The 23,473-nt window shown below is 42.6% G+C and overlaps 1 protein-coding gene across 1 annotated transcript in view; it reads left to right on the top strand.

Annotated features, from left to right (window-relative positions):
* The window catches only part of MEGF11 (multiple EGF like domains 11), a 261,478-nt gene that overhangs the window by 10,530 nt on the left and 227,475 nt on the right, over window positions 1-23,473 (top strand). The window contains exon 2 of the mRNA XM_077828321.1: window positions 11,378-11,470. Coding sequence (XP_077684447.1) covers window positions 11,378-11,470 — 93 coding nt within the window. The remainder of the gene's footprint in view (window positions 1-11,377; window positions 11,471-23,473) is intronic.

Below are 23,473 nucleotides of genomic sequence, written 5' to 3'. Positions count from 1 at the left end.
CGAGGGTCCTGAGCTGGAACCCAATGGAGAGGGCTGGAAACCCATCCCCTACCCACTCCAGCCAGGGGCTTTTGGAGGAAAGGGTCTTAAAGGCAGGAGACCGAGGGCTGATTAGCTCCCACTAGAGCCATGGCTTCTGGCTCCCCACTATCCTAAAGGGAAAGGAGGCTACTGAGGTTCTGGCCAGGAGGGCTCTGGTCACAACAAGGTCATGACAAATGCAAAACGGGGTGTGGTGTTATAAAGGGGGATGGCAGCAGGTTGGCGTACCCCCTGTCTTGCCACAAAAGGGGAGCTAACAGACAAGGCCCCCATATTACAGGTTGGTTATATTGTGGTACATGCAATCCGCTTAATAAATATTTCTTAAAGTCCTCCAGGGAAATTCTGCTTGAAACTTGGAGCATTAGTGATATCATTGGAAAAAAAAAATAAAATAAAATTGGGGTTGGAAGGTTAAATTTCTCTCAAGCTCAGTATTTCAACCATTGATATTTTCACTTTCCAAACCTCACTTTCTTGGATACAGTGGGTAAAGAGACACTGTCAACCTATTTATGCCCAAAGTTTACTGTGCTTTAAAAATACAAATCCCATGTAACATCCCTGATGAATATTACGATGATTTATTTGTATTACTGGAGCACCTAGCAGCCCTGGTCATAGATCAGAACCCCATTATGCTCGGCACTGGACAAACAGAACAAACAGATGGTTTCATGCCCACAATCCAAATTAATAGACTCGGCAAAATCCTGAGGTCTTTACTGCCTCAGTAAGGAATCAGAAACTACCCCAATACCTAGGGAGATGCACATCATGTATGCAGTCTTGAAAAAAGACTCAAGTTTTTTTTAAAAGCAGACCAGCTATCTTCTGCAGCATCTTTGTACAAATACTGTACATAAATAGGCAAAAGTCTGCTCTCAGTTTCCATACAGTAACCAGTGGAAGAACTGCTCTGAAGTTAGAAGAGTTATTGGCAAAACACTGGTGCAAGAAGGATCGGAAACTGTCTGTCCACATTCACAGGTTTCAGATTTTTGGGGGTCTTTTGCAACCTAAATCTAGCCACTTCCACACTCCTTTTAAAAACAATGTATAAAAGTTACCTTTATGTAAATACTACATAAGATTTACCTCCCTTTCAAGGGGGCCAACACAGGTTGACCAGAATCTCAGTAACTTCTGACAATATATGTAGAGGGAAAAGAAGTCTCTGTCTCCAAAGGCTTTTTTCTGGTTTGGAGTGAGTGCATGGATTATGGGTCATGAATCAGACCACAAATCTGACTCTTGCAATAGTAAATGGTTTCCCTTAACAATTAATTACAAAGGCAAGACAATGGGCCTGAGTCTGCCCTCATTGCACTTGCGCAACCAAGGGTCATCAGTGGAGTCACAGAAGTATTATGTTGATGGCCTGAGATCAGAATCATCCCCAGTAGTTGTACAGTAACATATGTCCTGGATCTCTATTTCAGCTCAATTCCCTAAATAACTTTGAAATGTAGCTAGTATTTTGCCACAGTTTCTTTTAAAGGTGAGACTATTGTATTCATATAAATATTGCATCCCCACTAAGGTTAGTCTAGCTCTCCGAAAACACTGTAGCATGATCTTCAAACAAATTGCCCCTCTGTCCCTGATCTCATCGGTATGACCTCCATTTGCAGTGTGTGGACTCATCTGAAATGAAATCTGATTTTGGCCCTGTAGGACACATGTTGTGTAATTGCCCAGCTTCAGTAACAGCTGTAACTTTAGCAGTTTGGCCACATTCACCTATTTTTGGTGGGGGGGTGGGGCGGTGAGAGGGAAGGATTTTGTTAGGTTTGTTTGATGGAAGTTGGAATATGACCGAACAAGGATCTCGTTTGAAAAATCAATACTCTCCTCAGTGCGCTACAGGACTAAAAGTCATCTAGGGAAATCTGTGTAATGCTATTTTATAGGTCTTGTGTTGTAGTGCAAAGTATGCAAGAAGCATAGCGTGGTCAGGAGTTCTCAATTTGTCTACTTTTGATCTTTTTTGTTGTTGTAGTAATAACATTTTTGTGTACCCATTCTCGCTCTCATACACAATACACACATTCTGCCTATGAAAATCAATCGGCAGTGAAGCGATGTCACTTACGGACAGAAAATATGATTTTCATGGGAAGAGGGCCATAATTCATGGCAAGCCAGCAATCAGGGAATTATGGACATGTGACAGTGTTTTGGGATACAAAAAATATGTTTCACCGGGGCTAGGTTGAATGATAGATTGAATTTGTGCCACAGGGGAATTCACTTAATATCCTGGGTTCGTAACTTTTAGCAAAATGTGCAAGCAGTGCAATTCTGAAGTGATTTCTAGATTCCCCAAGGCTGCATAGCTTTGAGACTGCATTAGAACATTTAGGGCCAAGTTCTGCCTATGTCCCTGTCACCATGGCTCCAATTGCACATCTAAGGGCAGAAATTGGCCCTTGTAATTGATGTTATAATTGCTTTTTTGATAGTAGCCCATTTACTTTGGCATTGTCTCACATGCTTCCTTTATCACAATTTAAATCAGAGAGGCACGAGACCAATGTCGGAATGCAGAACGTCTCAGCGTTATTTCAGTAATACCGTCATCGGAATAAACCAGGGCTGATCATAAATCAGAGCAGGGTGTTGGAAAATAACCGAGCTGAACTGGCTAGTGCGAGGCCCTGCTGTCTAGGAATGGAATCTCCCTTCAGCTGCAGGGTTCTGTGTGGCCCTGCCCGTACACGATAGAAGTACTTACCTGACCGTCTAGAAATCGGCTCCTGCTTCATCTGAAGGCCTTTGTATGCTCCTACCTCTGTATGTGATGGAAGTGCTCACTTCTCTCTGACATCCCATTTTTAGCCACAGGAGGGATATTGTGTGTGTTGGATATGTTACCACTTCTAGCTGTGTTCTTGGCAGCTGGGACTCCTCTCCCACTCAAAGCCATCCCCTGGGCCACCTCTGCTCGCAGGGCTCCGCCCTCACTTAAAACTGCCCTTCCCAACTAAGCCCTTGAAGGAAGGCACCAGTCTGGACACCACCTGCTCTGCCCCAGGAGTCAGTTCTTGCAGGCACAGCAGCCCCTGCTTGTTCAGGGTGTGAGGGTGGTTTCGCCGTCCCTGTGCCTGTGTGAGTGAATCAAGTTCAACCTGTGCAGATTATATCAGGGAGATACATGGTGCAGATCATGCTGCTTGATGGGGACACCTTCCCTTCCTCCATCAGGTGCTGCTGCTTCTCCATGTCCTGGCAAGATGCCCCAGAAACTCCTTAGCTAGGTAGCAGCTCCTCTCGCTCTTCCTAATTCAGATTCCATAGCCTGGTGAGATCTTACTTCAGCTCAGGAGGAGGGAGAGTTGCATTTCCCCCAATCCTAGGAGCGTGGGCAGCTCTCCTGCTTTTAGCAGAGCAGGAAGAGTTGCTTTCCCCTCTGGACCTCATTCAGGCAATACTCCTATTGACGTCAGAGTTTTGCTGGAGTGAGGCCAGCAGGATCAAATCCTTCAAAATCAATAATTTGCAGCAGACAGCACGAGTGAGAAGTGTTCAATATTTCTATATTGCTCAGAAAATACAATTCGTTACCTCACAACAGCTACACATCCAATACCATTCATAGGTAAAATCACATTAACAATACAGATACTAAGGATCAGTTTCCAAAAGAAAATCAGTGACTGGAAGAGTGTCTTGTTGGTGAATTTAAAAGAAAGAAAAAAGTTTTCCTAGGTCAGGTGCTGTGCTCAGCTGATTCCGCCTGTTTTAACCTCATTAGCAAGTTTAACAAGTGTTATTCCTTGCCAAGTGCACTAATGGTTGTTTTAAACCTCACGGTTGGGGGTGGAAAATCATTTATCAGAAACTGTTAAATGCTGAGAATAATCCCCAAGAATATTATTGTACTATACCATCGATTAGCAGAATTGATTGAAGCCATGCAGCTTTCACCTGAACATAGTATGGGGAAACGATTGTTTTTAGCTGGAGCAGCAGCAGCAGGGACTTTATAAAACCAATTGCTGACTTTTACTGATGCACAGTTATTAATATTTAAGCCATTTTGAAAGAGTCTTTGCAGGCCCAACCTTACTTGCCTTGAGGACAGAGGGAAAAGATTGGGCCCTAAAAGTGGCAGGGTCTTTGTGGGCCTAATACTCATAGGCTGTTATACAAAGAAAGTAGTACGAGTTTGCCTTCTTAACACAATGGTCTGAGATAGCCCTCTCCCAAGTTAAAGCCAGGGAGTGAGGTTAAGCTCTGTGATGATTTCTTGCAGAGGGTGAAATCCTGGTCGATTGACGCCAATGGCAAACTCCCACTGACTTGATAGGGCCAGGATTTCAACCAGAGTCTCATGTCATTGAGGGGCAAATTTACTTCCTTATTCCACAGAGCAGGTTGTGGGGCCTGTGATGCTCCTGACACTGACACGAGTATGAATACCAACCTCAGGGTAACTTGTGGCACCTTAGAGACTAACCAATTTATTTGAGCATAAGCTTTCGTGAGCTACAGCTCACTTCATCGGATGAAGCTGTGGCTCACGAAAGCTTATGCTCAAATAAATTGGTTAGTCTCTAAGGTGCCACAAGTCGTCCTTTTCTTTTTGTGGATACAGACTAACACGGCTGCTACTCTGAAACATCAGGGTTAAAAACCAGGGCCCAAACCCCAAATTGGCTGTGAGTTGTAAATTTAGATTTCACCAACCAACTTCACCAAGTGCAAATCCTCAGGCACTTTGACAGCCTTAACACGGAGTCACGGACTGTCCCGGTGGGTACTCCCATCTGTCTTGCCACCGGGGAGAGCGTATTTCTGTGCTAAATGGCCCCTTATGCCAAGAATCACAGCAATATTCAGGTTAGTCCTGGTCCCAAAGGGCCGGTCACTTACGCCAGGTCAATTTTAGTGTGAGACCTACAGCACAATGCTTGCAGCCAATCCTGTAGTAATCTATATGAAGGTTTATTACATAAGAAAAGGAAATTAGAGAGTTATTTGCAAGGCCTAAAGCAAATGAACATAAACACACAAATAAGTCATAGTCAGGTTTCAAAAAATAATATAGGGTTCCCTATTCAGCAAGCTCTACTTGTCCTTTAGAGCTGTCCCCAGCTGGGGATCTCTTAATTATGTCTTGAAACTCCTCCTGAGTTCAGGCAGCATAGAGATCCTCAGTTCCTTTTGGTTGGGGTTTTTATCCCTCTCCTGCCATGTGCTCTGAGCTACAAACTTAGCTGATGGGAAGAGTCCACCTGAACTCATCTTCATGGGGAAGAGAGCAGAATAGTCCCTGGAAAAATCATGGAGCAGGTCCTCAAAGAATCAATCCTGGTGCACTTGCATGAGAGGAAAGTGATCAGGAACAGCCAGCATGGATTCACCAAGGGAAGGTCATGCCTGACTAATCTAATCGCCTTTTATGGTGAGATTACTGGTTCTGTGGATGAAGGGAAAGCAGTGGATGTATTGTTTCTTGACTTTAGCAAAGCTTTTGACACGGTCTCCCACAGTATTCTTGTCAGCAAGTTAAGGAAGTATGGGCTGGATGAATGCACTATAAGGTGGGTAGAAAGCTGGCTAGATTGTCTGGCTCAACGGGTAGTGATCAATGGCTCCATGTCTAGTTGGCAGCCGGTGTCAAGTGGAGTGCCCCAAGGGTCGGTCCTGGGACCGGTTTTGTTCAATATCTTCATAAATGATCTGGAGGATGGTGTGGATTGCACTCTCAGCAAATTTGCGGATGATACTAAACTGGGAGGAGTGGTAGATACGCTGGAGGGGAGGGATAGGATACAGAAGGACCTAGACAAATTGGAGGATTGGGCCAAAAGAAATCTGATGAGGTTCAATAAGGATAAGTGCAGGGTCCTGCACTTAGGATGGAAGAATCCAATGCACCGCTACAGACTAGGGACCGAATGGCTAGGCAGCAGTTCTGCGGAAAAGGACCTAGGGGTGACAGTGGACGAGAAGCTGGATATGAGTCAGCAGTGTGCCCTTGTTGCCAAGAAGGCCAATGGCATTTTGGGATGTATAAGTAGGGGCATAGCGAGCAGATCGAGGGACGTGATCGTTCCCCTCTATTCGACATTGGTGAGGCCTCATCTGGAGTACTGTGTCCAGTTTTGGGCCCCACACTACAAGAAGGATGTGGATAAATTGGAGAGAGTCCAGCGAAGGGCAACAAAAATGATTAGGGGTCTAGAACACATGACTTATGAGGAGAGGCTGAGGGAGCTGGGATTGTTTAGCCTGCAGAAGAGAAGAATGAGGGGGGATTTGATAGCTGCTTTCAACTACCTGAAAGGGGGTTCCAAAGAGGATGGCTCTAGACTGTTCTCAATGGCAGTAGATGACAGAACGAGGAGTAATGGTCTCAAGTTGTGCAGTGGGGGAGGTTTAGATTGGATATTAGGAAAAACTTTTTCACTAAGAGGGTGGTGAAACACTGGAATGCGTTACCTAGGGAGGTGGTAGAATCTCCTTCCTTAGAGGTTTTTAAGGTCAGGCTTGACAAAGCCCTGGCTGGGATGATTTAACTGGGAATTGGTCCTGCTTCGAGCAGGGGGTTGGACTAGATGACCTTCAGGGGTCCCTTCCAACCCTGATATTCTATGATTCTATGAACAGCAATAGGAACCATTTAGTCCTTTTGTTGGGCGTTTGTCGGTCCAGATGTAGGGAGTTGCCAGTTGTAAGATTCAACCACAGCCCAATTGGTATCGATGGGTCTCCTCTTTCTGGAGGGTCTTAACAATTTCTGTAGAAGAGCAGCTCTTCGCACTAAGTAATGTTCCTCTCCTGTATGGCGATTCATTGGTCACAGAGGCTCTCAGTACAACCGCTCAAATATTATAATAGGATATGGAATACCGATATTACAAGTAAGATGAATAAATACAGCAACTCACAAGAATTAAATTAAACACTAAATGCAGTCTTGTCATTTGAATGCCTATTTTATCAATTCTAACGCATGAATGAGCCAGACAGATCCTAGCTATGTGTCTGTCAGTGTCCAGTTGAAATGTGGTGATGTTGGCAGGCCCGGTGCCAGCTCATGCCAGCGTCACAGGGCCTGCCTCCCCAACTCCTATGTATCCCTGGAAGCAAGGGCCATCCATATGGAGTCTGTGGGTCCTGGACCCTGACTGCATGGATCTCAAGACTCCCCCTTAAATATGACTGTTCTTAGCACTCTTGAAACTGGACATTAATATGTCTTCACTGCAGAGTTAGCTTGGGCTCTTACTTAGGTGTTCTCCTAACCCCCACTCTGGTCCACAGAAAACCCTCTCACCTGAGTTTGGTGGTTCATTAAACCCGGCTTAGCTGGCGTGGCTGATGGGGTAGGCTTGAGCTTGAATGCTGCTTTCACATGGGCTGGTAACCTGCCCACTTTGCAGTGAGGACACTGGCTAAATCACTCAAGTGCTGATAGTCCTCTAGTGCCCAGGATAGACAGGTTCTCCCACAATTTACTGGCAAAGAATCCTAAAGCGACTCAACTTCCTGCAGCACAAAAAACCAGGGGATGTGCCCCTGGAAGTCCTAGCAACACACGGAGAGCAGGGTACAAATGTGGAGATGATAATTCAGGTAAGGCTTTGCAGTGTGGCTGCTCACTCCCAGACAAGGCTAACCCAGGTTCTCAGACCTGGGTGCTGCTCACCCAAGTTAACTTTGCAGTGAGGACATGCTTTGAGTAGCAGAGACGACCACCTGTAGCATGGTGCCATGCAAGATAAGTACACTGTGTTTATTCCAAAGCTCCACAGCCAGGAGAACTGGACGATCTTTCAGGTTATCAGACAAAACACTAAATTTTTCTAATCAACTATTTAATATCTGGAGCCCAACATTACTAGAGCAATTAAAAATAAAGACTAAAGTCAGAGAAAGCTGAATAATAATGTAAAGTCTGGGAAGAATTTAATTTGTAGGTCTATTTCACTGAGGAATGACCTTATATGTGGAGTGAATCAGTGTTTGTAATTATAGAGTGAATAAGTGATAAGCATCAAATGAATTGTTTCAGAACTCCCTTTGTTGACTTTATTCCATGATAAGGAGCAGTTGCTGTGTGACCTTGAATATGGTGAAATAACTCATGCTAAACGCATTGATACAAAGTTGGCGTTTTGGCAGGACATTGATGTAGGTCATTTTATTACCAGGCTGAATCAAACTACAAACTGATCTCATACTCATGCCAAGAATGCTAATAATAAACTGATCAATGAGGTGCTGGATTGTTCAAGAGAAGGTGATCAGGGGGAAAATGCAGACATAAAATCACTGGAATTCCAAGGGTTGAAGTGTCAGCCTTTATGCTGGGACGGATTATATTACTTGCATTAGTGCACGTTTTCTTCATTCCGGAGTGTTCTAGCTGTGTGTCGAACAGGACGGTGTCAGAACATACGCACTCATCATTATTTTTCTTGACCTTTCTGTGCAAGTGATTTTTATAGTTCCATTAACTAGTAGGATCGTTTGCAAACCACTGTACAAAGTTTATTATGAAGAATGCCCTGGGGCCCATTGTATCTTATAATGTGGAATGTTAATAGAATGAAAAATTAAATTAAACTCTAAAAATTATAGCAAGACAAGACTTCTCATTTTATATGGGAGAATTTGAAATTTTTACTTGGTAATATTTCGGAGTAATGCCCTATTCTGATCTTTTATATAGATGCTATAGATCTGATTCAGATCAAAGACAATAACAGCATTCCTGATTATACCCAACCTAGAATAAATTGGCTTATGTCAAACTTCCACTTAAGGCAGGGGCTTTCTGTACCTTTTACACACACAGCCAGTCAGAAGTAATTCCACTGATTTTAAATGGCTTTACTCCAGTAAGGTTAGAATTGGGGCTCTGCCCTATTCATTTAACAAGTTCCGTTCTGTCTTGGGCAGGCCCTTGTGTAAAAAGACACCATTAGGTCAAACCAACTCAGAAAGTTGGTGGCCTCCAAAAGGGAAAGGTAGGGACTAGTTTGGGGGGTAGGGAATATATATGAGTAGAGCCCTGCAAACCTGCGGATATCTGCTTTATATCCGTGGAATCAGATGCGGATATCCATGGACCATGTTGGCGGAATGCGGATTGGAAACAGATACAAATTTTGTAACCACCAGGGGCTCTAGGCATGAGTCTCAGTGAAATTTTTGTTTTCATTTCTCTTGGACTTCCAACAAAGGCTAAGATGTGCATAACTTTACCAACTAGTGGGATGGGGTGTTCACCGATGGAAAAAGCAGATTTTGCCCATTGTGTTTTCATGTCAGATTTTTTTTTTTTGGTCATAGTGAAAAACGTATCTCTCACATTTCACAGTATGGTGAAAATAAGACTTTTTGTGCAGCTCTTATGCAGGAAGCACGCTTCTTTTGTGCTGTGTAACAGTAGACATCTATTTAAGGGCTGTAATGTATCACTTTCTCTACCTAGCAGACATGTCTTTGAGGCATAAGATACGCTACAATATGCTTCTATGTCTGTTGCCATTTAAGCTTAAATAATAGACCGGTAACACACTGAAAATGCCAGTCAGTTTCACAAACTGCTTAGGTGACAGAAATCCTTATGTGGGAGGGAACAGAAATGTCTCCTGGTCAGCCTTCTGCCTCACAAGGTATGCTTTAGCCGGGAGCTAAAATAATTACGTAGTTAAAAAAAAAGAAGTGCTGCATAGTTTTATAGAAAGAAGATGACCTGATGTTTAAAATATAAATAAAGGGAACAGAAAGATCTTGGACTCTTTTGGTCTCGATTCTCTCCTGTATACCAGTGTAAATCAGGAGGGGGTGTCCCAAAGTCAAAGGACTAACATTGGTGTCAGTGAGAACAGAATCAGCCTCTGGGCTAGAACTAGGCATGGCATGTGCAAATGCTGTTCAAAGTACTCTATACAGCTCTTAATATGGACCTGTAACTCCACTGCTGGTCCATACTCGATCTCCTCCTGAGTGTAGATTACCAACTGTCCTGAAATGTCTTTGCTAAACTGTGTGGTGGCTCACATTTGTGTATGAATGAATCTCCATTTCTCTCTTGCCCTGGCATGGATTTGATCCCATGCTTATGGACCAGAAGAATGCATACATGTCTTTGGAAACCTTTATGAAAATAAAATAAATGCGCAAAATAGAGTAGGACAATTAGAGCCTAGAGTATTAGTGATCAATATTTCATACTTCCTGCAATGCTGTCCAAACAAAAGATATGAAATATGAATGAATTACAGTTTTGACACACACACAACCCACAAAGGAAACAATCTGATAGAGAGAAATCCTGCAGTCCTTACAGTCAGGCAAAATTCCCATTGATGTTAATGCAGGATTTGAGTGGCTGAGGTCTATCAGCTTTGACCCATAGTTAAAATTATAGGAAAACCACTTACCAGTTGGAGCTGGAGAAACTCTTAGGGGTGAAATTTGAACAGTGTCCCTGATGAGCCAAACCCAGAATTTTCAGAGGAATGGCCACCTAAGGTTTAATACCAACTTGTGCTGAAAAATGGCTGTAGAGATCCTAGCTGGTATTCCAAACAAACTGGCAAATAAGAGAGCCCTGCTGTCAGTGTTTGGACACAGGCCTAATTTGTGGGGATCCTAGGTAGTGATCACAGAGTGATTTTCCCCCTGAAGCACCTGGCCTTGGCCACTGTCGGAAGACAGGATATTGGTCTGATCCAGCATGACCATTTTTATGTTCACATGATGGCTGTTCACTGGCTAATGTGAAAAGAGTTTGGTGATCACAGCGAGCGTCCCAAAAAGATACTTTCAGAATCAGCCCTCATAATGGCCTTGTTTTAAACTATGGACATTTTTAGTTATGGAAAGCCTGATGCCTTTGAAAAAACAGGGGCACAACTGCAGCACTATGTGTAAAATTATTTCTTTTTCTCAGTCTATTTTGACAAATCTGTGGTGGATCTCAACACATATTAAGACAGAGTTCTTTTTTTTTTTTCCTTATGAGCTGTAACACTTTTGTCTGTGTTTTTAGAAGCTGGCATTCTCTAATTACAATCATTAAGGTCAATTTGGTAAAGGTTTTATTTATTATGAAGTAATAATTGCTACACGAAGTAATTACTAGTGTCAGGGTTTTTTTCATTACAAAAAGTCAGAGTGGGATATGAGCTTTTTTTATGTCTATCAAGAGAGACCTATATGGTTACTTTCATAACCTAGTATTAATTAAAATCTGCAAGTAGTGTTTTTGTTTTAAAGAAAATATTGAGCTTTATGATGCAATTTAAGTGTTGTGCTTACCAACCATTTCACACATTTGACAATACCGTGTGGCGTTTCTCCTTCACAGCTCTCTGCACAGAGGAGTGTGTGCATGGAAGATGTGTATCTCCAGATACCTGTCATTGTGAACCAGGCTGGGGAGGCATTGACTGCTCCAGTGGTGAGTAGAGGCCCGGTAAAAAATATGGATATATTAAAGAAACACACTGTTTTTAAAAACAAGTCTGAATGAAATCTGTGGCTTAGGACACAATTACTTTAAATAGAAAATGAGAAACATCAGTTTGGTTATTTTGCAACAGTTAATTAATTTGGGGCATGACTTCTGCCCGGCTAATAAAGAGATGATGACTTTAATTTTCTTTGTTCTTGTCTTTATAAAGCTTTATTAAATGCAGTGGAGAACATTTTTAAACTCGTATTTCCTGTTAGTCAAACATTAATGATAGATGCTCAGACAAGACTGTCTCTGAAGTGAAATTGCTTTACCTTGCGTTTTAGCCATGCCAAAGTCTTCATCAAAACACTTCCTGTGATGGACATAGTTTCTGGATGAAATCCGGGACCTGTGGAAGCCAATGGGAGTTTTGCCATTGACTTCAATGGAGCCAAGATTTCACCCCCTGATTCTAAGCTTGCGTGCTTTGTCCTTTATCTGAAATGCAGGAACGGATGATGGTAGCTGGTGGGTGTTGTGCTCATTTTAGATATTTTCATTAGAAGATTGATTTATACTTTAGGGCTCAAGAGTCTTTCAGTTGGAGAAGTTGCATATGTCAGAGCTATTCTTAGTAAAAATAGGTTTCTGCCTGTGTGATTCGTTCATGCTAGAATGAAACTGCTAGTGTTATTTCCAGAGTAAACATTGGAGAGTTGTGCAACATAGGCTCCAGCCATTACTGGCGTAATGGAAATAAGTTTACATGAAGGCTCTTTGTGAAGCAGGCAAGTACATAAAGCTGCATCGTTCTAGAAAGATGTCACAGACTGAATGGACATTTCATTTAGGTTTTGGTTCCTCCCACCACTTTCCCAAATTGACTGGAAGTTGGAAAAAGACACATTCTTACCAAGTATCAAGATAATAGACAGGGTAACTGTAGAGAGAGACAGGTCAGAGATATTGACAGGCTCAAAGGGCCAAAGCAGTTAAATATCCCCCGGCATAAAAACATTTCCTGAGATTGTGCCATGTTGCCCGAAACCAATGTGATGGAACTTTGGCTGGCTATGGACGTCATGAGTGTTCTGTCTTCAGCTCTGGCAGTGTCTCTCCAACTGAAGGAGCAGAGGCAGTTGTGGGATAGAGAGAGTAGGAGGTTCATGAGGACGTAAGGATTCACTCTGTTTAGGGGATGGGAGGGCCTCTACGTCTTCTCTGCCAGGTAGGCCAGGGGAAAAAGCATCAGAAAGGCAGCATGAAATATTGAATAGCTATTTCTAGTAACATTTTTTAAAGTCCTTGTGAAAAAGAACTCCTTCAATTATGAAATATTGCCCAGAATCTCAAGAACGAACTTTACCCTTCGGTTATTTTAAAAAATAATGCTTTTGCCCCCAGTCATTCAGTATTTGTGCCATATATAGATAAGCACTCTACTCATGGATGTAGAGATGTCAAAATAACAAACCTGGAAGGGGAAAAAACCTTGTGATAAAGTACATACACAGAATGGAGCTTTTATTACTCTCTAATTATAAACAGTAAAGGATGAGATGTCAACATGGAGATGGGTCTCATGGCCTAAAACTGCCCAGTGCCTCTTATTAAATTGTACTAATCTTGCAAGCGAAGATAAAAGAAAAAGGGGTTTTTCCTGTATTGAATATTTAGCTTTTTAAGGTAATTAGGAATATTAAAGCACTGACAATGATTGAGATAGAAACATTATTCATAACTTTTATTTCCGCACTGGGCAGCGATCCAGTATATTTCATTTATGAGTTTTCAGCTGTGAAGAGAGGAGTGTTAGCCAATTCTTAAATTAAATATGCCCTGTTAACTTTTATAAATGATATCCCAGGATTAGTCTCAAAATTTAAGCTTTCATTTTATTAATAGAATTGCTGTAGTCACTGGACTGTAGTGTCCATTGTCTCTCATACCATTTGCAATATGTAGTGCAACAAGCATTCTTGTCTACTGAAGGAGGTGGGGGTCTCTTGGTTTTGTCCTGATGCTGTATGGGAACATTTTTAACATCTTGAAAATGTTTCTGGGATGGGACAACGAGCGTAGCTCTGCTGGTATCTTTGTGGGCAAAGACAGTGGCCATTACGCCCTCAGCGCTGGATATCTTAACTGTTTTAGTGGGAGAGGGATTGCAGAGCAGATTACTTGAGTCACCGCCTACTTTCTGGGATGTGTAAACTGCTTCCTGGGCAGTCTTATTTGAAGACAAGATTTAGGGTTAGAACCTATTCGGCACTGAGCACACTCCACTCCCATTTACTTCAGTAGGCGTTGAGGCCGCTCAACCTCTTGCAGGAGAAGTGACACCTCCTAGGCGTGGATCCTAGCACCTCCCCAAAAGGAAATGCTGCAATATGGGTGAAATTCACCCCTACACTGAGCACCAGCACAAGGCACCATTTAAAGTGCCGTTGCAATCCACAACATTGGACTGAAGTGGGACTTAGGTGGTGCATGGGCTTTCTGTTGGCTCTACACGTGGGTGAATTTCACTCTGCCAGGAAGGATTATGATTCGAGGTGCTAACACTGAGCACAAATCTATGATCTTTTTACTCATAGGTGAGACTCTCAATTAAATTGAGATCATTACTGCTAGCAGTGTCAGTTGACACTGACAGCTTCAGACTTTCACGCTGATAGCTCGTCTGGTAGGACAACCTTCAACTTACGATTCTCTGCAACTTCCCCATGACTGATCATATTGCATGTTAGAGTTCAACTGTTGCCAGGGTTAAAATAACTTTGGATGAATTGCTAAACAATTCCACCCTTCCCTCCCCCAAATCCTGTGCCATATTCAGCTCTGCATGCTTCTATACCTGTTTTACTGCATGCTGTTGTACATCTGTTGATGTCCGCAGGCCTAGCCTTGATTTCATGCTATAAACCTGCAATATATTATGGCTTGATTACCATAACAATAAAAAGGGAAGTGATGAGGTATTAACTAAAGAAACTGTTGAATAAAATGTTTTTCAAGGTCTTGATGATGCTAAAAGAGAATTTTCATTCATTAAAAGAAAAATCATTTAAAAAAATCACTCTTGCCCCCCCTCTTAAACTTGCTTTCTAAAGCCTGCTCGTTTTGGCCATGGTACCTGCAGTGTTTTTTTTCAGATGCAAAGGAAAACAGCAAATGCTCCATGTGAACTTTCCTGATCACCTGTTCAATTATTTCAAAGCAATTAACTTCAAACAGCATGACATAGCAGCTTGGAGTTCTGATAGGAAAGTGATTTGGTATTGGGGGCTTACCTGGCTTCACCATTCTGAATAACAGCCTTCCAGATTTGCGAGCATTTAGACCCTGATCCAGCCAAGTACTTAAGCACATCCTTAACTTTAAGCAGGTGAGTGACAATGGAACTGTTCATGGGCTTAAAGTTAAGCACATGCTTAAGTGTTGTGATGAATCAGGCCTTGAGGACCTGATCCAAAGCCCATTGAAGTCAGTGGCAAGACTCCTGTTGAATTGAACAGGCTTTGGATCAGGCCCTTATACAAGTAAGACTTTTCTTTTATTAAAATACTATAATTCATAGGCCAGACTGTTGAAAGGAATTCATGGGGTGGGTATTTTTTTCCTTTTGGGAAACATTAACTTGTGGCCCAGACCCCCTTCCTCCCACCACCAGCATTGGGATTCATGTGCATGCGTGAAGACACTGACAGCGTAACGGGGGATGGGCGTGAGGCGCACAGTTGAAATTGAGAACTGACTTTCCCGAGAGTTTGGGTGCCAGGATTAGGGAGCTGAACTTTAAAGGGAGCAGGTAATAAATGAGGTTTTCAAGATGTTTTACTTTATCAGTTTGGGCAGCAAATATAGTAGTCATCCAAATAGTTAATTTAGGGGGTGTTTGCATATTACTACCACAGGGCGAGGGAAATGCATCCTTCGTATCCCCTCATTTGAGAAACAGAGATTCTAACAGTCCTGACTTGTGACAGGTTGGTCAGCAACATATACAGGTAGTCTAGTTTTCATCAGGATTTTTTTATACAAACTGTCATTAGAGAGAGAACCTATTTCATCTTTATCTCTGTGTCAGAAAATAGCCAAGGTCATAACAACAGGCAAGTAAGTATAACATCTCAGCAAGATCACTTTTAAGGGTATAGCCCTGGAGCAGCTGGAATGCTTCAGTTCTGAGATTCGTGATGAATGAGAATGGTAGCTGGTTTGCGAAATCTGAAGGTGGGTTGCTTGACGAACTATGAAAACAGTGGTAAAAATCCGAGGAGGAAAAACAGAGTATTTTAAAATGAGTCTGACGTTTTCCAGGCTTGATTTTGGGTAGGGGGCTCAAATGTTCATAAAAAGCTTTGGACAATTTCTGAGTGGACAATAAAAGCTGTGGGGAACCACTTCTGATTTGTGAGTACAGGTCAAACTCAAATCAAGGCAGATTTCAAGGGTCAAAAGTTCAGCGCAGTTCCATCCTCAGCTTTTTAAGGAAAGGTAGGGATGTCTAGCGAAATAAGTGGTTGTGACCTGGGTCACTCACATGACCTGGACTTTAAGGGGAGCATCCTCAGCTAATGAAAATTGTCATAACTCCATTGAACTCAGTTTACAACAGTCGAGGATCTGCCCCTGAAGGTTAACACACTTCCACAAAGGAATTTAGAAATTTCTTTTCATCTGAAGAAAATTTAAAGTTGGCCCAAATAAACACAGTTCTTGGAGGAGCCCTGGTTGTGGGCTCACGTAGAAGATACATGCGTATTTGTGCTTGCTGCAGTGTAGTCAATAACATTGCCATTCCTTACTCCTGTTGGACCGAAGAATCTCTCTCTTGTGGGAGGAGCACCTGATAGAATCTATTGATGACATGCTAGCCACTTCCAGTTCCTGTGCCCTTCAACATGTTCATTTTTGCCACCTACCTAACAAAAGACTCTGAGAGTCTAAACCAGGGGTGGGCAAAATACGGGCCAGATCTGGCCCGTCTAACATTTCTGTCCAGCCTGCCAGGCTCTTTGCCTGCCCCTTCTCAATCTTTGGGCCACTGAAAGTCTCTCAAATCTTGGTCCCGACTTGAGTGACTTTGGGACTGATTTATACATGTGTGGAGTTTGCAGTTTAACATGGTCTTCAGTGCAACCAGGTCCAACTCTGACTGTGTTTTATTTTGGCTTGAATTGAAAATTAAATGTGAGGATTGCATCATGCAAATGGATGCAAATGCACGTGGATCAGAACAGAAGCTAATGCTCAAATGAAGCTTTGCTAAGAAAAAACTCGCTGAAGAGCCTTCTTGGCCAACCTTTATAGGCAAAGGAGCTTCCTGTAGTAATTAAGGAGCAGAATTGATTTTTGTCTCTTTCAATCCCAACAATCTGCTCTTTCCTTAAAAGTACTTTTAAAAACACCCCAGTCCATCCAACCACTGCCAAACTGGTGTAATCACACCAAGGTTAACAGCTTGTGTTTATGTTTTTCCTCTGCTGGATGTTGGGCCCACGCACATGGGCCCATGGGCCCACTTTTTGTGTGTGTATTACATTGTCTCACTGCCAGCATAGGCCCAGCCTACTCAGGGCTCTCTGGGTCCAGGGAAGTGAAGATGTAAACACAAGCTGCTTTTTAATGTGGACAGGGGGGAGCACATAGGGATATTCCTGTATGTTTTTAAACTTTGGCTGAATCAAACTGGCCTGATCTATCATTTCTCCTTCCATGCCGCTCAAGGAATTCTTTTTCCTGCTGGTAAGTATTAAAATCTGCCTAACAGATTTTTCTCGCTGTTAGGGGCTGGGGAATAGTCTCCACTTTGCAACCTCTGTAACAGAGCCACGTAAGAAATGCCACAATCCTTGTTGTGGTCAGGGCAAGATGCAAAGCTTGTCTTTTGGTGTAGCCTTCCCCAGAGCCACTAGAAGACAATAGCTGCTGGTGGTTTAAAAAAAAAAAAGTCGGATAAAGCATTTAAGAATGTTTCTGACAGAACTGGCTGTGCACCTTTATATGACTCGTACGTTAGAAACAGATAGACCAGGTGTCCATCTAGCCTGGTACCAGGTGCTTTGGAGAGAGGCAAAATTCACATTCCCTGCACGCTCTGCCTTTTCACACCAAATGATGCTAGTTTTAACATCCTTCCAGCTGCCAGAGGACTTTGTTCTGAGCTCTGTTCCTTAAATCAGCTATTGGCGTCTGTGATCAAGGAAGTGGCAAGAAGTTTTCTCCTAGTAACAGCAACCTTCCTTTGAGACTGCCCTCTTTGCTTTTGAAGAGTAGGTGCAGATGATGGACCTGACCCCTCTTGTTGGGCTCTGGAGGGGACTTCCTAGGATCCTAGCTCCCTTTGTTAGGGTCTGATCTAGTAATGCGCTGAAACATGTGCATAGTACCATTAAAGTCAGTAATGGAACTGCTCGAGTGCTCAAAGTTAGGCATGTGCGCATGTCCCTTGCTGAATCACAGCCTAGGTTGCTAAGATGGGGCACCGTAATGACGAAGCCTCTCCCCGCCCTTTGCTGCTGAACAATGCGAGGCAGTTCCTCCAGTGACTGACTAGCACTCCCAGGTCGTGCCAATCCAGAGAGGCCGGAGCTTGACTCCAAACGTCCTGCATGGGAGAGCACAACCAGCAGGTCAGTGAGCTGAACCTACTCGTTAATTTTAAAGCGTCATGTTATTCTACCTTAACTGAAGTGTGCGTGTTTGGGGGTGGGGCTGGGGGCTGGGTAGGCAGGATTGCTTACCAGGCCTTCAGTTGTATAATTAATAAAGATTTCAAAATTGTAATATATTAATGGAATAATTCAGTGCCCTTATCTTAGGTTGCAAGAGTCACTGCTTTTATGGAAGGAACCAGTTATTTCCACGTTTGACTTCTTTGGTTGAGGAGGTGAGCTGGTAATGAGTTACACACTGAAGTGAATATTACTCTTCTGGCAGTGGACTCTTGGTCTATTAAAATCCTTTTTCTATTTGTATCCCATCAGAGTGGCACCTGCTGGAACAGCTTTATGGTAACAGCTTGTACTGTCAGCATGGCCTGCTGCCATGCCACCTTGTGCTCAGATATTGTTAGTTCTCGCACGTGTTGAGCGGGAGAGTATGGGTCAAGAGTAATCTGGGAGACCTCCAAGGAACATTTTGGTGCATCAGGAAATGCTGTGGTGACTCCCAAGATCCCACTGCCCCTTCAGAGTTAATATGGAAGAATTGCACTAGAGGTAGTTGTGCTTCTGGAGGTGTTGGATGGGAAAGTCAAACTCACCTAGGGAATTTAGATGCCCAATTCCCCTTTTATTTCTAATGGGAACAGGGTGTCTGAATCAAACAGGTGACTTTGGACATCTCAGCCGCTCTCTTTTTGGTAAGACGTAAATCAGGGACCCTGAGCTGTGGCTAAATTGCAAAATATTAATTAGTTCATGTTTGTAAAAATGCTTTGAGGGTGTACAGAATGTATGGTGATTGTTCATAAAATAAAATAAAAAAAATCTCATGGCACTTTCCATGGTAAATAGCATGTATTACTCTTGGGGGAATACTGCACCAAAAAATTAAAAATTCTGTGCATAATATTTTAAAATTCTGCATATTTTATTTGTCAAATATAATCATGTCCGCTTCAATTATTTTGGTAATTTATTTCAAAATACCTGTCAGCAGTATGTCTATAACAGTACAGCCAACAAAGAAGATTCAGGAAATGTTTTTTGACAAATAGATTCCTTAGTAGGCGTATTAATACAGAATTTTGAGTAATAATTCATTTAAACTACAATACAGAAACGTATTCCCTGCACCCCTCAGAAGCAGTGCAAGGGCTTGGGGAAGTCAGGGAACAGAGGAGCTGAGGGAGAGGGAAGTAAATTGCTGGGTAGGAGCCTAGAAGTGAAGCTGGAGGGTTATTGGGTGTGGGTGAGAGATAAGGTGACCAGATAGCAAGTGTGAAAAGTCGGGATGGGGGTGGGGTAATAGGTGTCTATATAAGAAAAAGCCCCAAATATCGGGACTGTCCCTATAAAATTGGGACATCTGGTCACCCTAGTGGGAGAAGTATGGAACAGTTTTTGAGGGGCAGGGGGAGGGATTGTTTTTGAGTTGTGTGGGGAGCCTCCCCCATGCAGACCCTGGCTGACCTCAGCCACTCCCATTCATTCAGGCACATCTGCCCCTGTCCCCATGTGTCCCTGTACGGTCCCTCTCTCATGTGTCCCTGCACCCCCACTCAGACACCCCTCCACCCCATCCACATGTGGCTCTGCACCCCCATCCCAGTCACCTGGCTCAATGCTGTCACCCCCTAGCTCCTGTGCCCCCACCCCAGTTTAACCTCCCCCATTAGCTCTTCTGAACTCCAGTCTGTGTGACCCCCCAGAAGCTCCGTGTACCCCACTCTGTCCAACCCCCTCCATAGCCCATGTCTCCTCACTTGGCTCTGCAGGCAGGGCACTGTGAAGAAAGCAGCCACTGCCCCTTCCTTCTCCACGGCTGGCTGCTCTGGCCAGGAGTTGGTTGTCCTCTCTGCTGGTGCCACAGCAGCTCCTGGTGAGCGAAAAGTGTAACTTCAGTGCCTCCTCTGCATAATGTATTTTCTGTGGGGGGGATTTGCGGGGGACATGAATTCTGCGTGTGTGCAGTGGCACAGAATTCCCCCAGGAGTAAAATATGACCAAATTCCAGGTTAATAATTTACACTTTTCCTACTTTGCAGTTTAGCTGGATCCTATATTCTACTTCACTTCCTGCCAGAAACTGTTAGGTACTGTTGCTGTGTGCTTTTAGGTCCTGATCCAGCAGTCCATTTAAGCATATGATATGTGTAATTTTAAGTGTAGGAGTAGTCCCAATGACCTTAATGGGGCTACTCATGAGCTTAAAGTTGTGCATATGCTCAAGACTTTCTCTAGATCATGCCCTGAAATAGCTGCCAGGCATCAATTCAGAGGTGGCTGCATTTTAGTGAGGAGCCAAGTGATTCTGTTTATATAGTAAAAACACCCTTTACATAATAAATCTTTCAAATTTTGAAAGAGCTTTGGGGTGATTGTAAATGCAAAATATTTTATCATCATCTATTTCTGTGCAGAGATGAGAGCAGAATTTTGGCCAATGGGAGGAGAAAGAACAGGCCAGATTTAATATTTTTGTTCCTCACTCAAACAAAATTTAATTAGCAATAAATGCAAACAAAATCAAACACATCCCAAGTATAACATAAAGGGCCAAATTTCTAAAGGAGTTCTGAGGTTAATGTGAAAACATGTATGCATGATTGCGTGTTGTATGTGCAGTGTCTATGATGGTATGCAAACTGGATCACTTCACCTCTTTACTGGCCATCCAGGTGCCTCACTGCACATTTACAAATGCCCCATCCCCTGACACATGTGCACAATTATTGAATCTTTGTGCACCAGTGTAGTTGTGCACTCACGTTTCTTGAGAGATGCACAGCCTGATTTCTCAGTGGGAGCTGCAGGTGCTGAGTCCCTGTGAAAATCAGCCCATTGGCTCTTTGCATCCCTCATTTAAATTATTTTGAAAAACAGATGGGGGACAATGGGCAACCCATTATTTGTATTAATTAACGAATAGAGTTGGGGTTTTTAACAGAGATTTAGCTCAGGATTTGCTGGGATGTGGGATGAGAGTGGAGTGGTGTTAACTTGAAAAGATATTTGGGTTTATAAATATAATGTTTATGGGAGGGTGGAGAAAGTCTATTGTATACACAGTTGTGTATCTTAGCAGCATGGTCCTTCGGAGTTCTAGCCTGAGACTTCTAGAAAAGGGCCTGAACCTCAGATATGCCCTCTGAGGTGTTAGAAAGATCTGGAGCTAGATCAAATGCTTTGTATTCTGGTTGGTTGAAAGCTTCCACTTGTTGCAGAATATAGAGTAAATGGAATCTGGATCTTCAGTACCAAATGGGCTAACTGCCTCTTTTGTGAGGCACTTCGCTATTTTCCAGCGAATTTTACCTGCTGGAGGCCTAGTCATTCATCATCCGGCATTAGGTGCTTTGAGCAGATGGTTCCTTGAAAGTACAGAAAAGCTAATAGGATCCAAAGAGTACTTGAGTTTCTAAACCCTAGGGTCAGAGCCTGTAAATAGAGTGATTGTTCTGCTACTTTCTAGTAAATCTAAATTGTTTAAAATAGTTTCTTGTGACCTTGATATTGGCTCGAGCACTTGGTTAGAGATCAGCTTCTGCTGAATCACTATGAAGGTTTTAGCTCTTTATTTAAAAAATGTAATTCCGTTGACCTCAGCGGAGTTACTCCTGATTTATGCTGGGGTAAAGGAGGACAGATTCAGTGACCTCAATCAAAATACACTCAAAGAATGCGTCCTAAAGACCTGTCCCCGATGCCAGGAAAGGTGTGTGGGTGGGAAGTAAGGATTTAGGTATACAGCACTCTCTTTAGCACCCCCCTCCTGGCTGGCTGGCTGGCTAACTGTAATTTCTTGCATACATGTGCAAAGAGGTCACAATGCTGTATTTCCACAAATAGCAGCTAGACTCTTGACCCCTCCCATGTTTTCGCTGCTCTCTGAAGCATGGGTCTGTGTGTCATTCCTTTCTCTCCTAGCCTGGGCCTAGGTCTGTCTGTAAAGTCAGGGCAGTGCTCTTTTTACCGGCGGACTGCTGCATGCTGAAATCTTGCCCCGCCCCTCCACACTGATGTTGGCTGGAACCAATACAAGCTCCTACAAGGTGCTGGGTACTTACAGTGAAATGGTGAACAGCCACAGACTTCAATAGGAGTTAAGTGTGATCAGCACCTTCCTGAATCAGGCCCTTAATCAGATCAATAACACAAACAAAAATTGAGAGACCACGGTGGGTTGGTAAGAGTTCTCCATTTCTGCAGAACGCATGTTTGCCATCAACGGAAGTTCTTCGTGAAAGGAGAATGAGGTAGAATATGGCACTGAGCATTGATACCATGTGTTGGTATTTAGTAGGCAGTCTGGAAGCTGATTTGCTAACTTTAAATATATACATAGCTCATATTTTTATGTCTGCAGAAAAATACACTAAAATTATGGATCATGACAGTTTAAAATGAGAACATTACAAGCACTGTGTGCTACTTTGCATAATGGATATACAACAATACATAAACCATTCCTTTACTAAATGTTGCTATGGAAGTTATTTCCATGTAAGAGAGATTTGTGCGTAAATGCAAGAAATTTTCAAGAGACAAAATTAGTAATAAATATTTCACTGAACAACAGGTAAAATTCAGGTCAGACTCTTCTCTGGAGTTTCCAAAGGCATTTTATAATAACCTCTCCATTGCTTGTCCTTGTGATAGGTTTTCAAAGCCCTAAGTAGTTGCCCTGGACTCTCTGCAATACTTTTGAAAATAATTCCTTTTAAAAATGGGAAGCAGCAATGGGCTGTCTCATTTGTGCTGTATCTGCATTGCCATAAAGTAAGTGTGTGTGTGTGTGTATTTATGCACACCACTTGCAACAATTTGAGGCCTAATTCATTACTGTGATACTCCAAACGTATGTCAGTGTAACTCCATTCAAAACAAACTAAACTTGTTTGGAAAACTGAAGTTTTAGTCCCATGAGAAATTTCAACCTTATGAAACCAGTTTCCATTCAAAGAAACAAAAAGTAAAAAAAAATTTAAAACTTCACAGAACGCAATACTCCAAAAAGTTTCAAATCCGAAAAGTTGAAGTGACAAATGTTGACATTTCTGATCAAATTGAGATCATTTGACATTTTGAAATGAAATTTTTCATTTTGAGTCTCACGATCAGAAAATTGAAAAACCGCTTTGAAATCTATATTTTCCCTTGGAAAATGTTAGTTTCAATGGATCCACATTTTCTGATGGGAAAATTTTTCAGGCAATTTTTTTGTTTTGTTTTGACCAGCTGTATTCAAAACAGCAGAGTTACGCCAACCTAACAGGAGCAGTACACTGGTCAGTCAGGCCCATAATTTAAGCACAATTGTAAAGCCTTCTTTGAT

Source organism: Eretmochelys imbricata, chromosome 10 (assembly GCF_965152235.1).
Source record: "Eretmochelys imbricata isolate rEreImb1 chromosome 10, rEreImb1.hap1, whole genome shotgun sequence".
Classification (NCBI taxonomy): domain Eukaryota; kingdom Metazoa; phylum Chordata; order Testudines; family Cheloniidae; genus Eretmochelys; species Eretmochelys imbricata.
The sequence above is the reverse complement of the archived record's forward strand: the minus strand, read 5'-3'. Positions and strand labels throughout refer to the sequence as shown.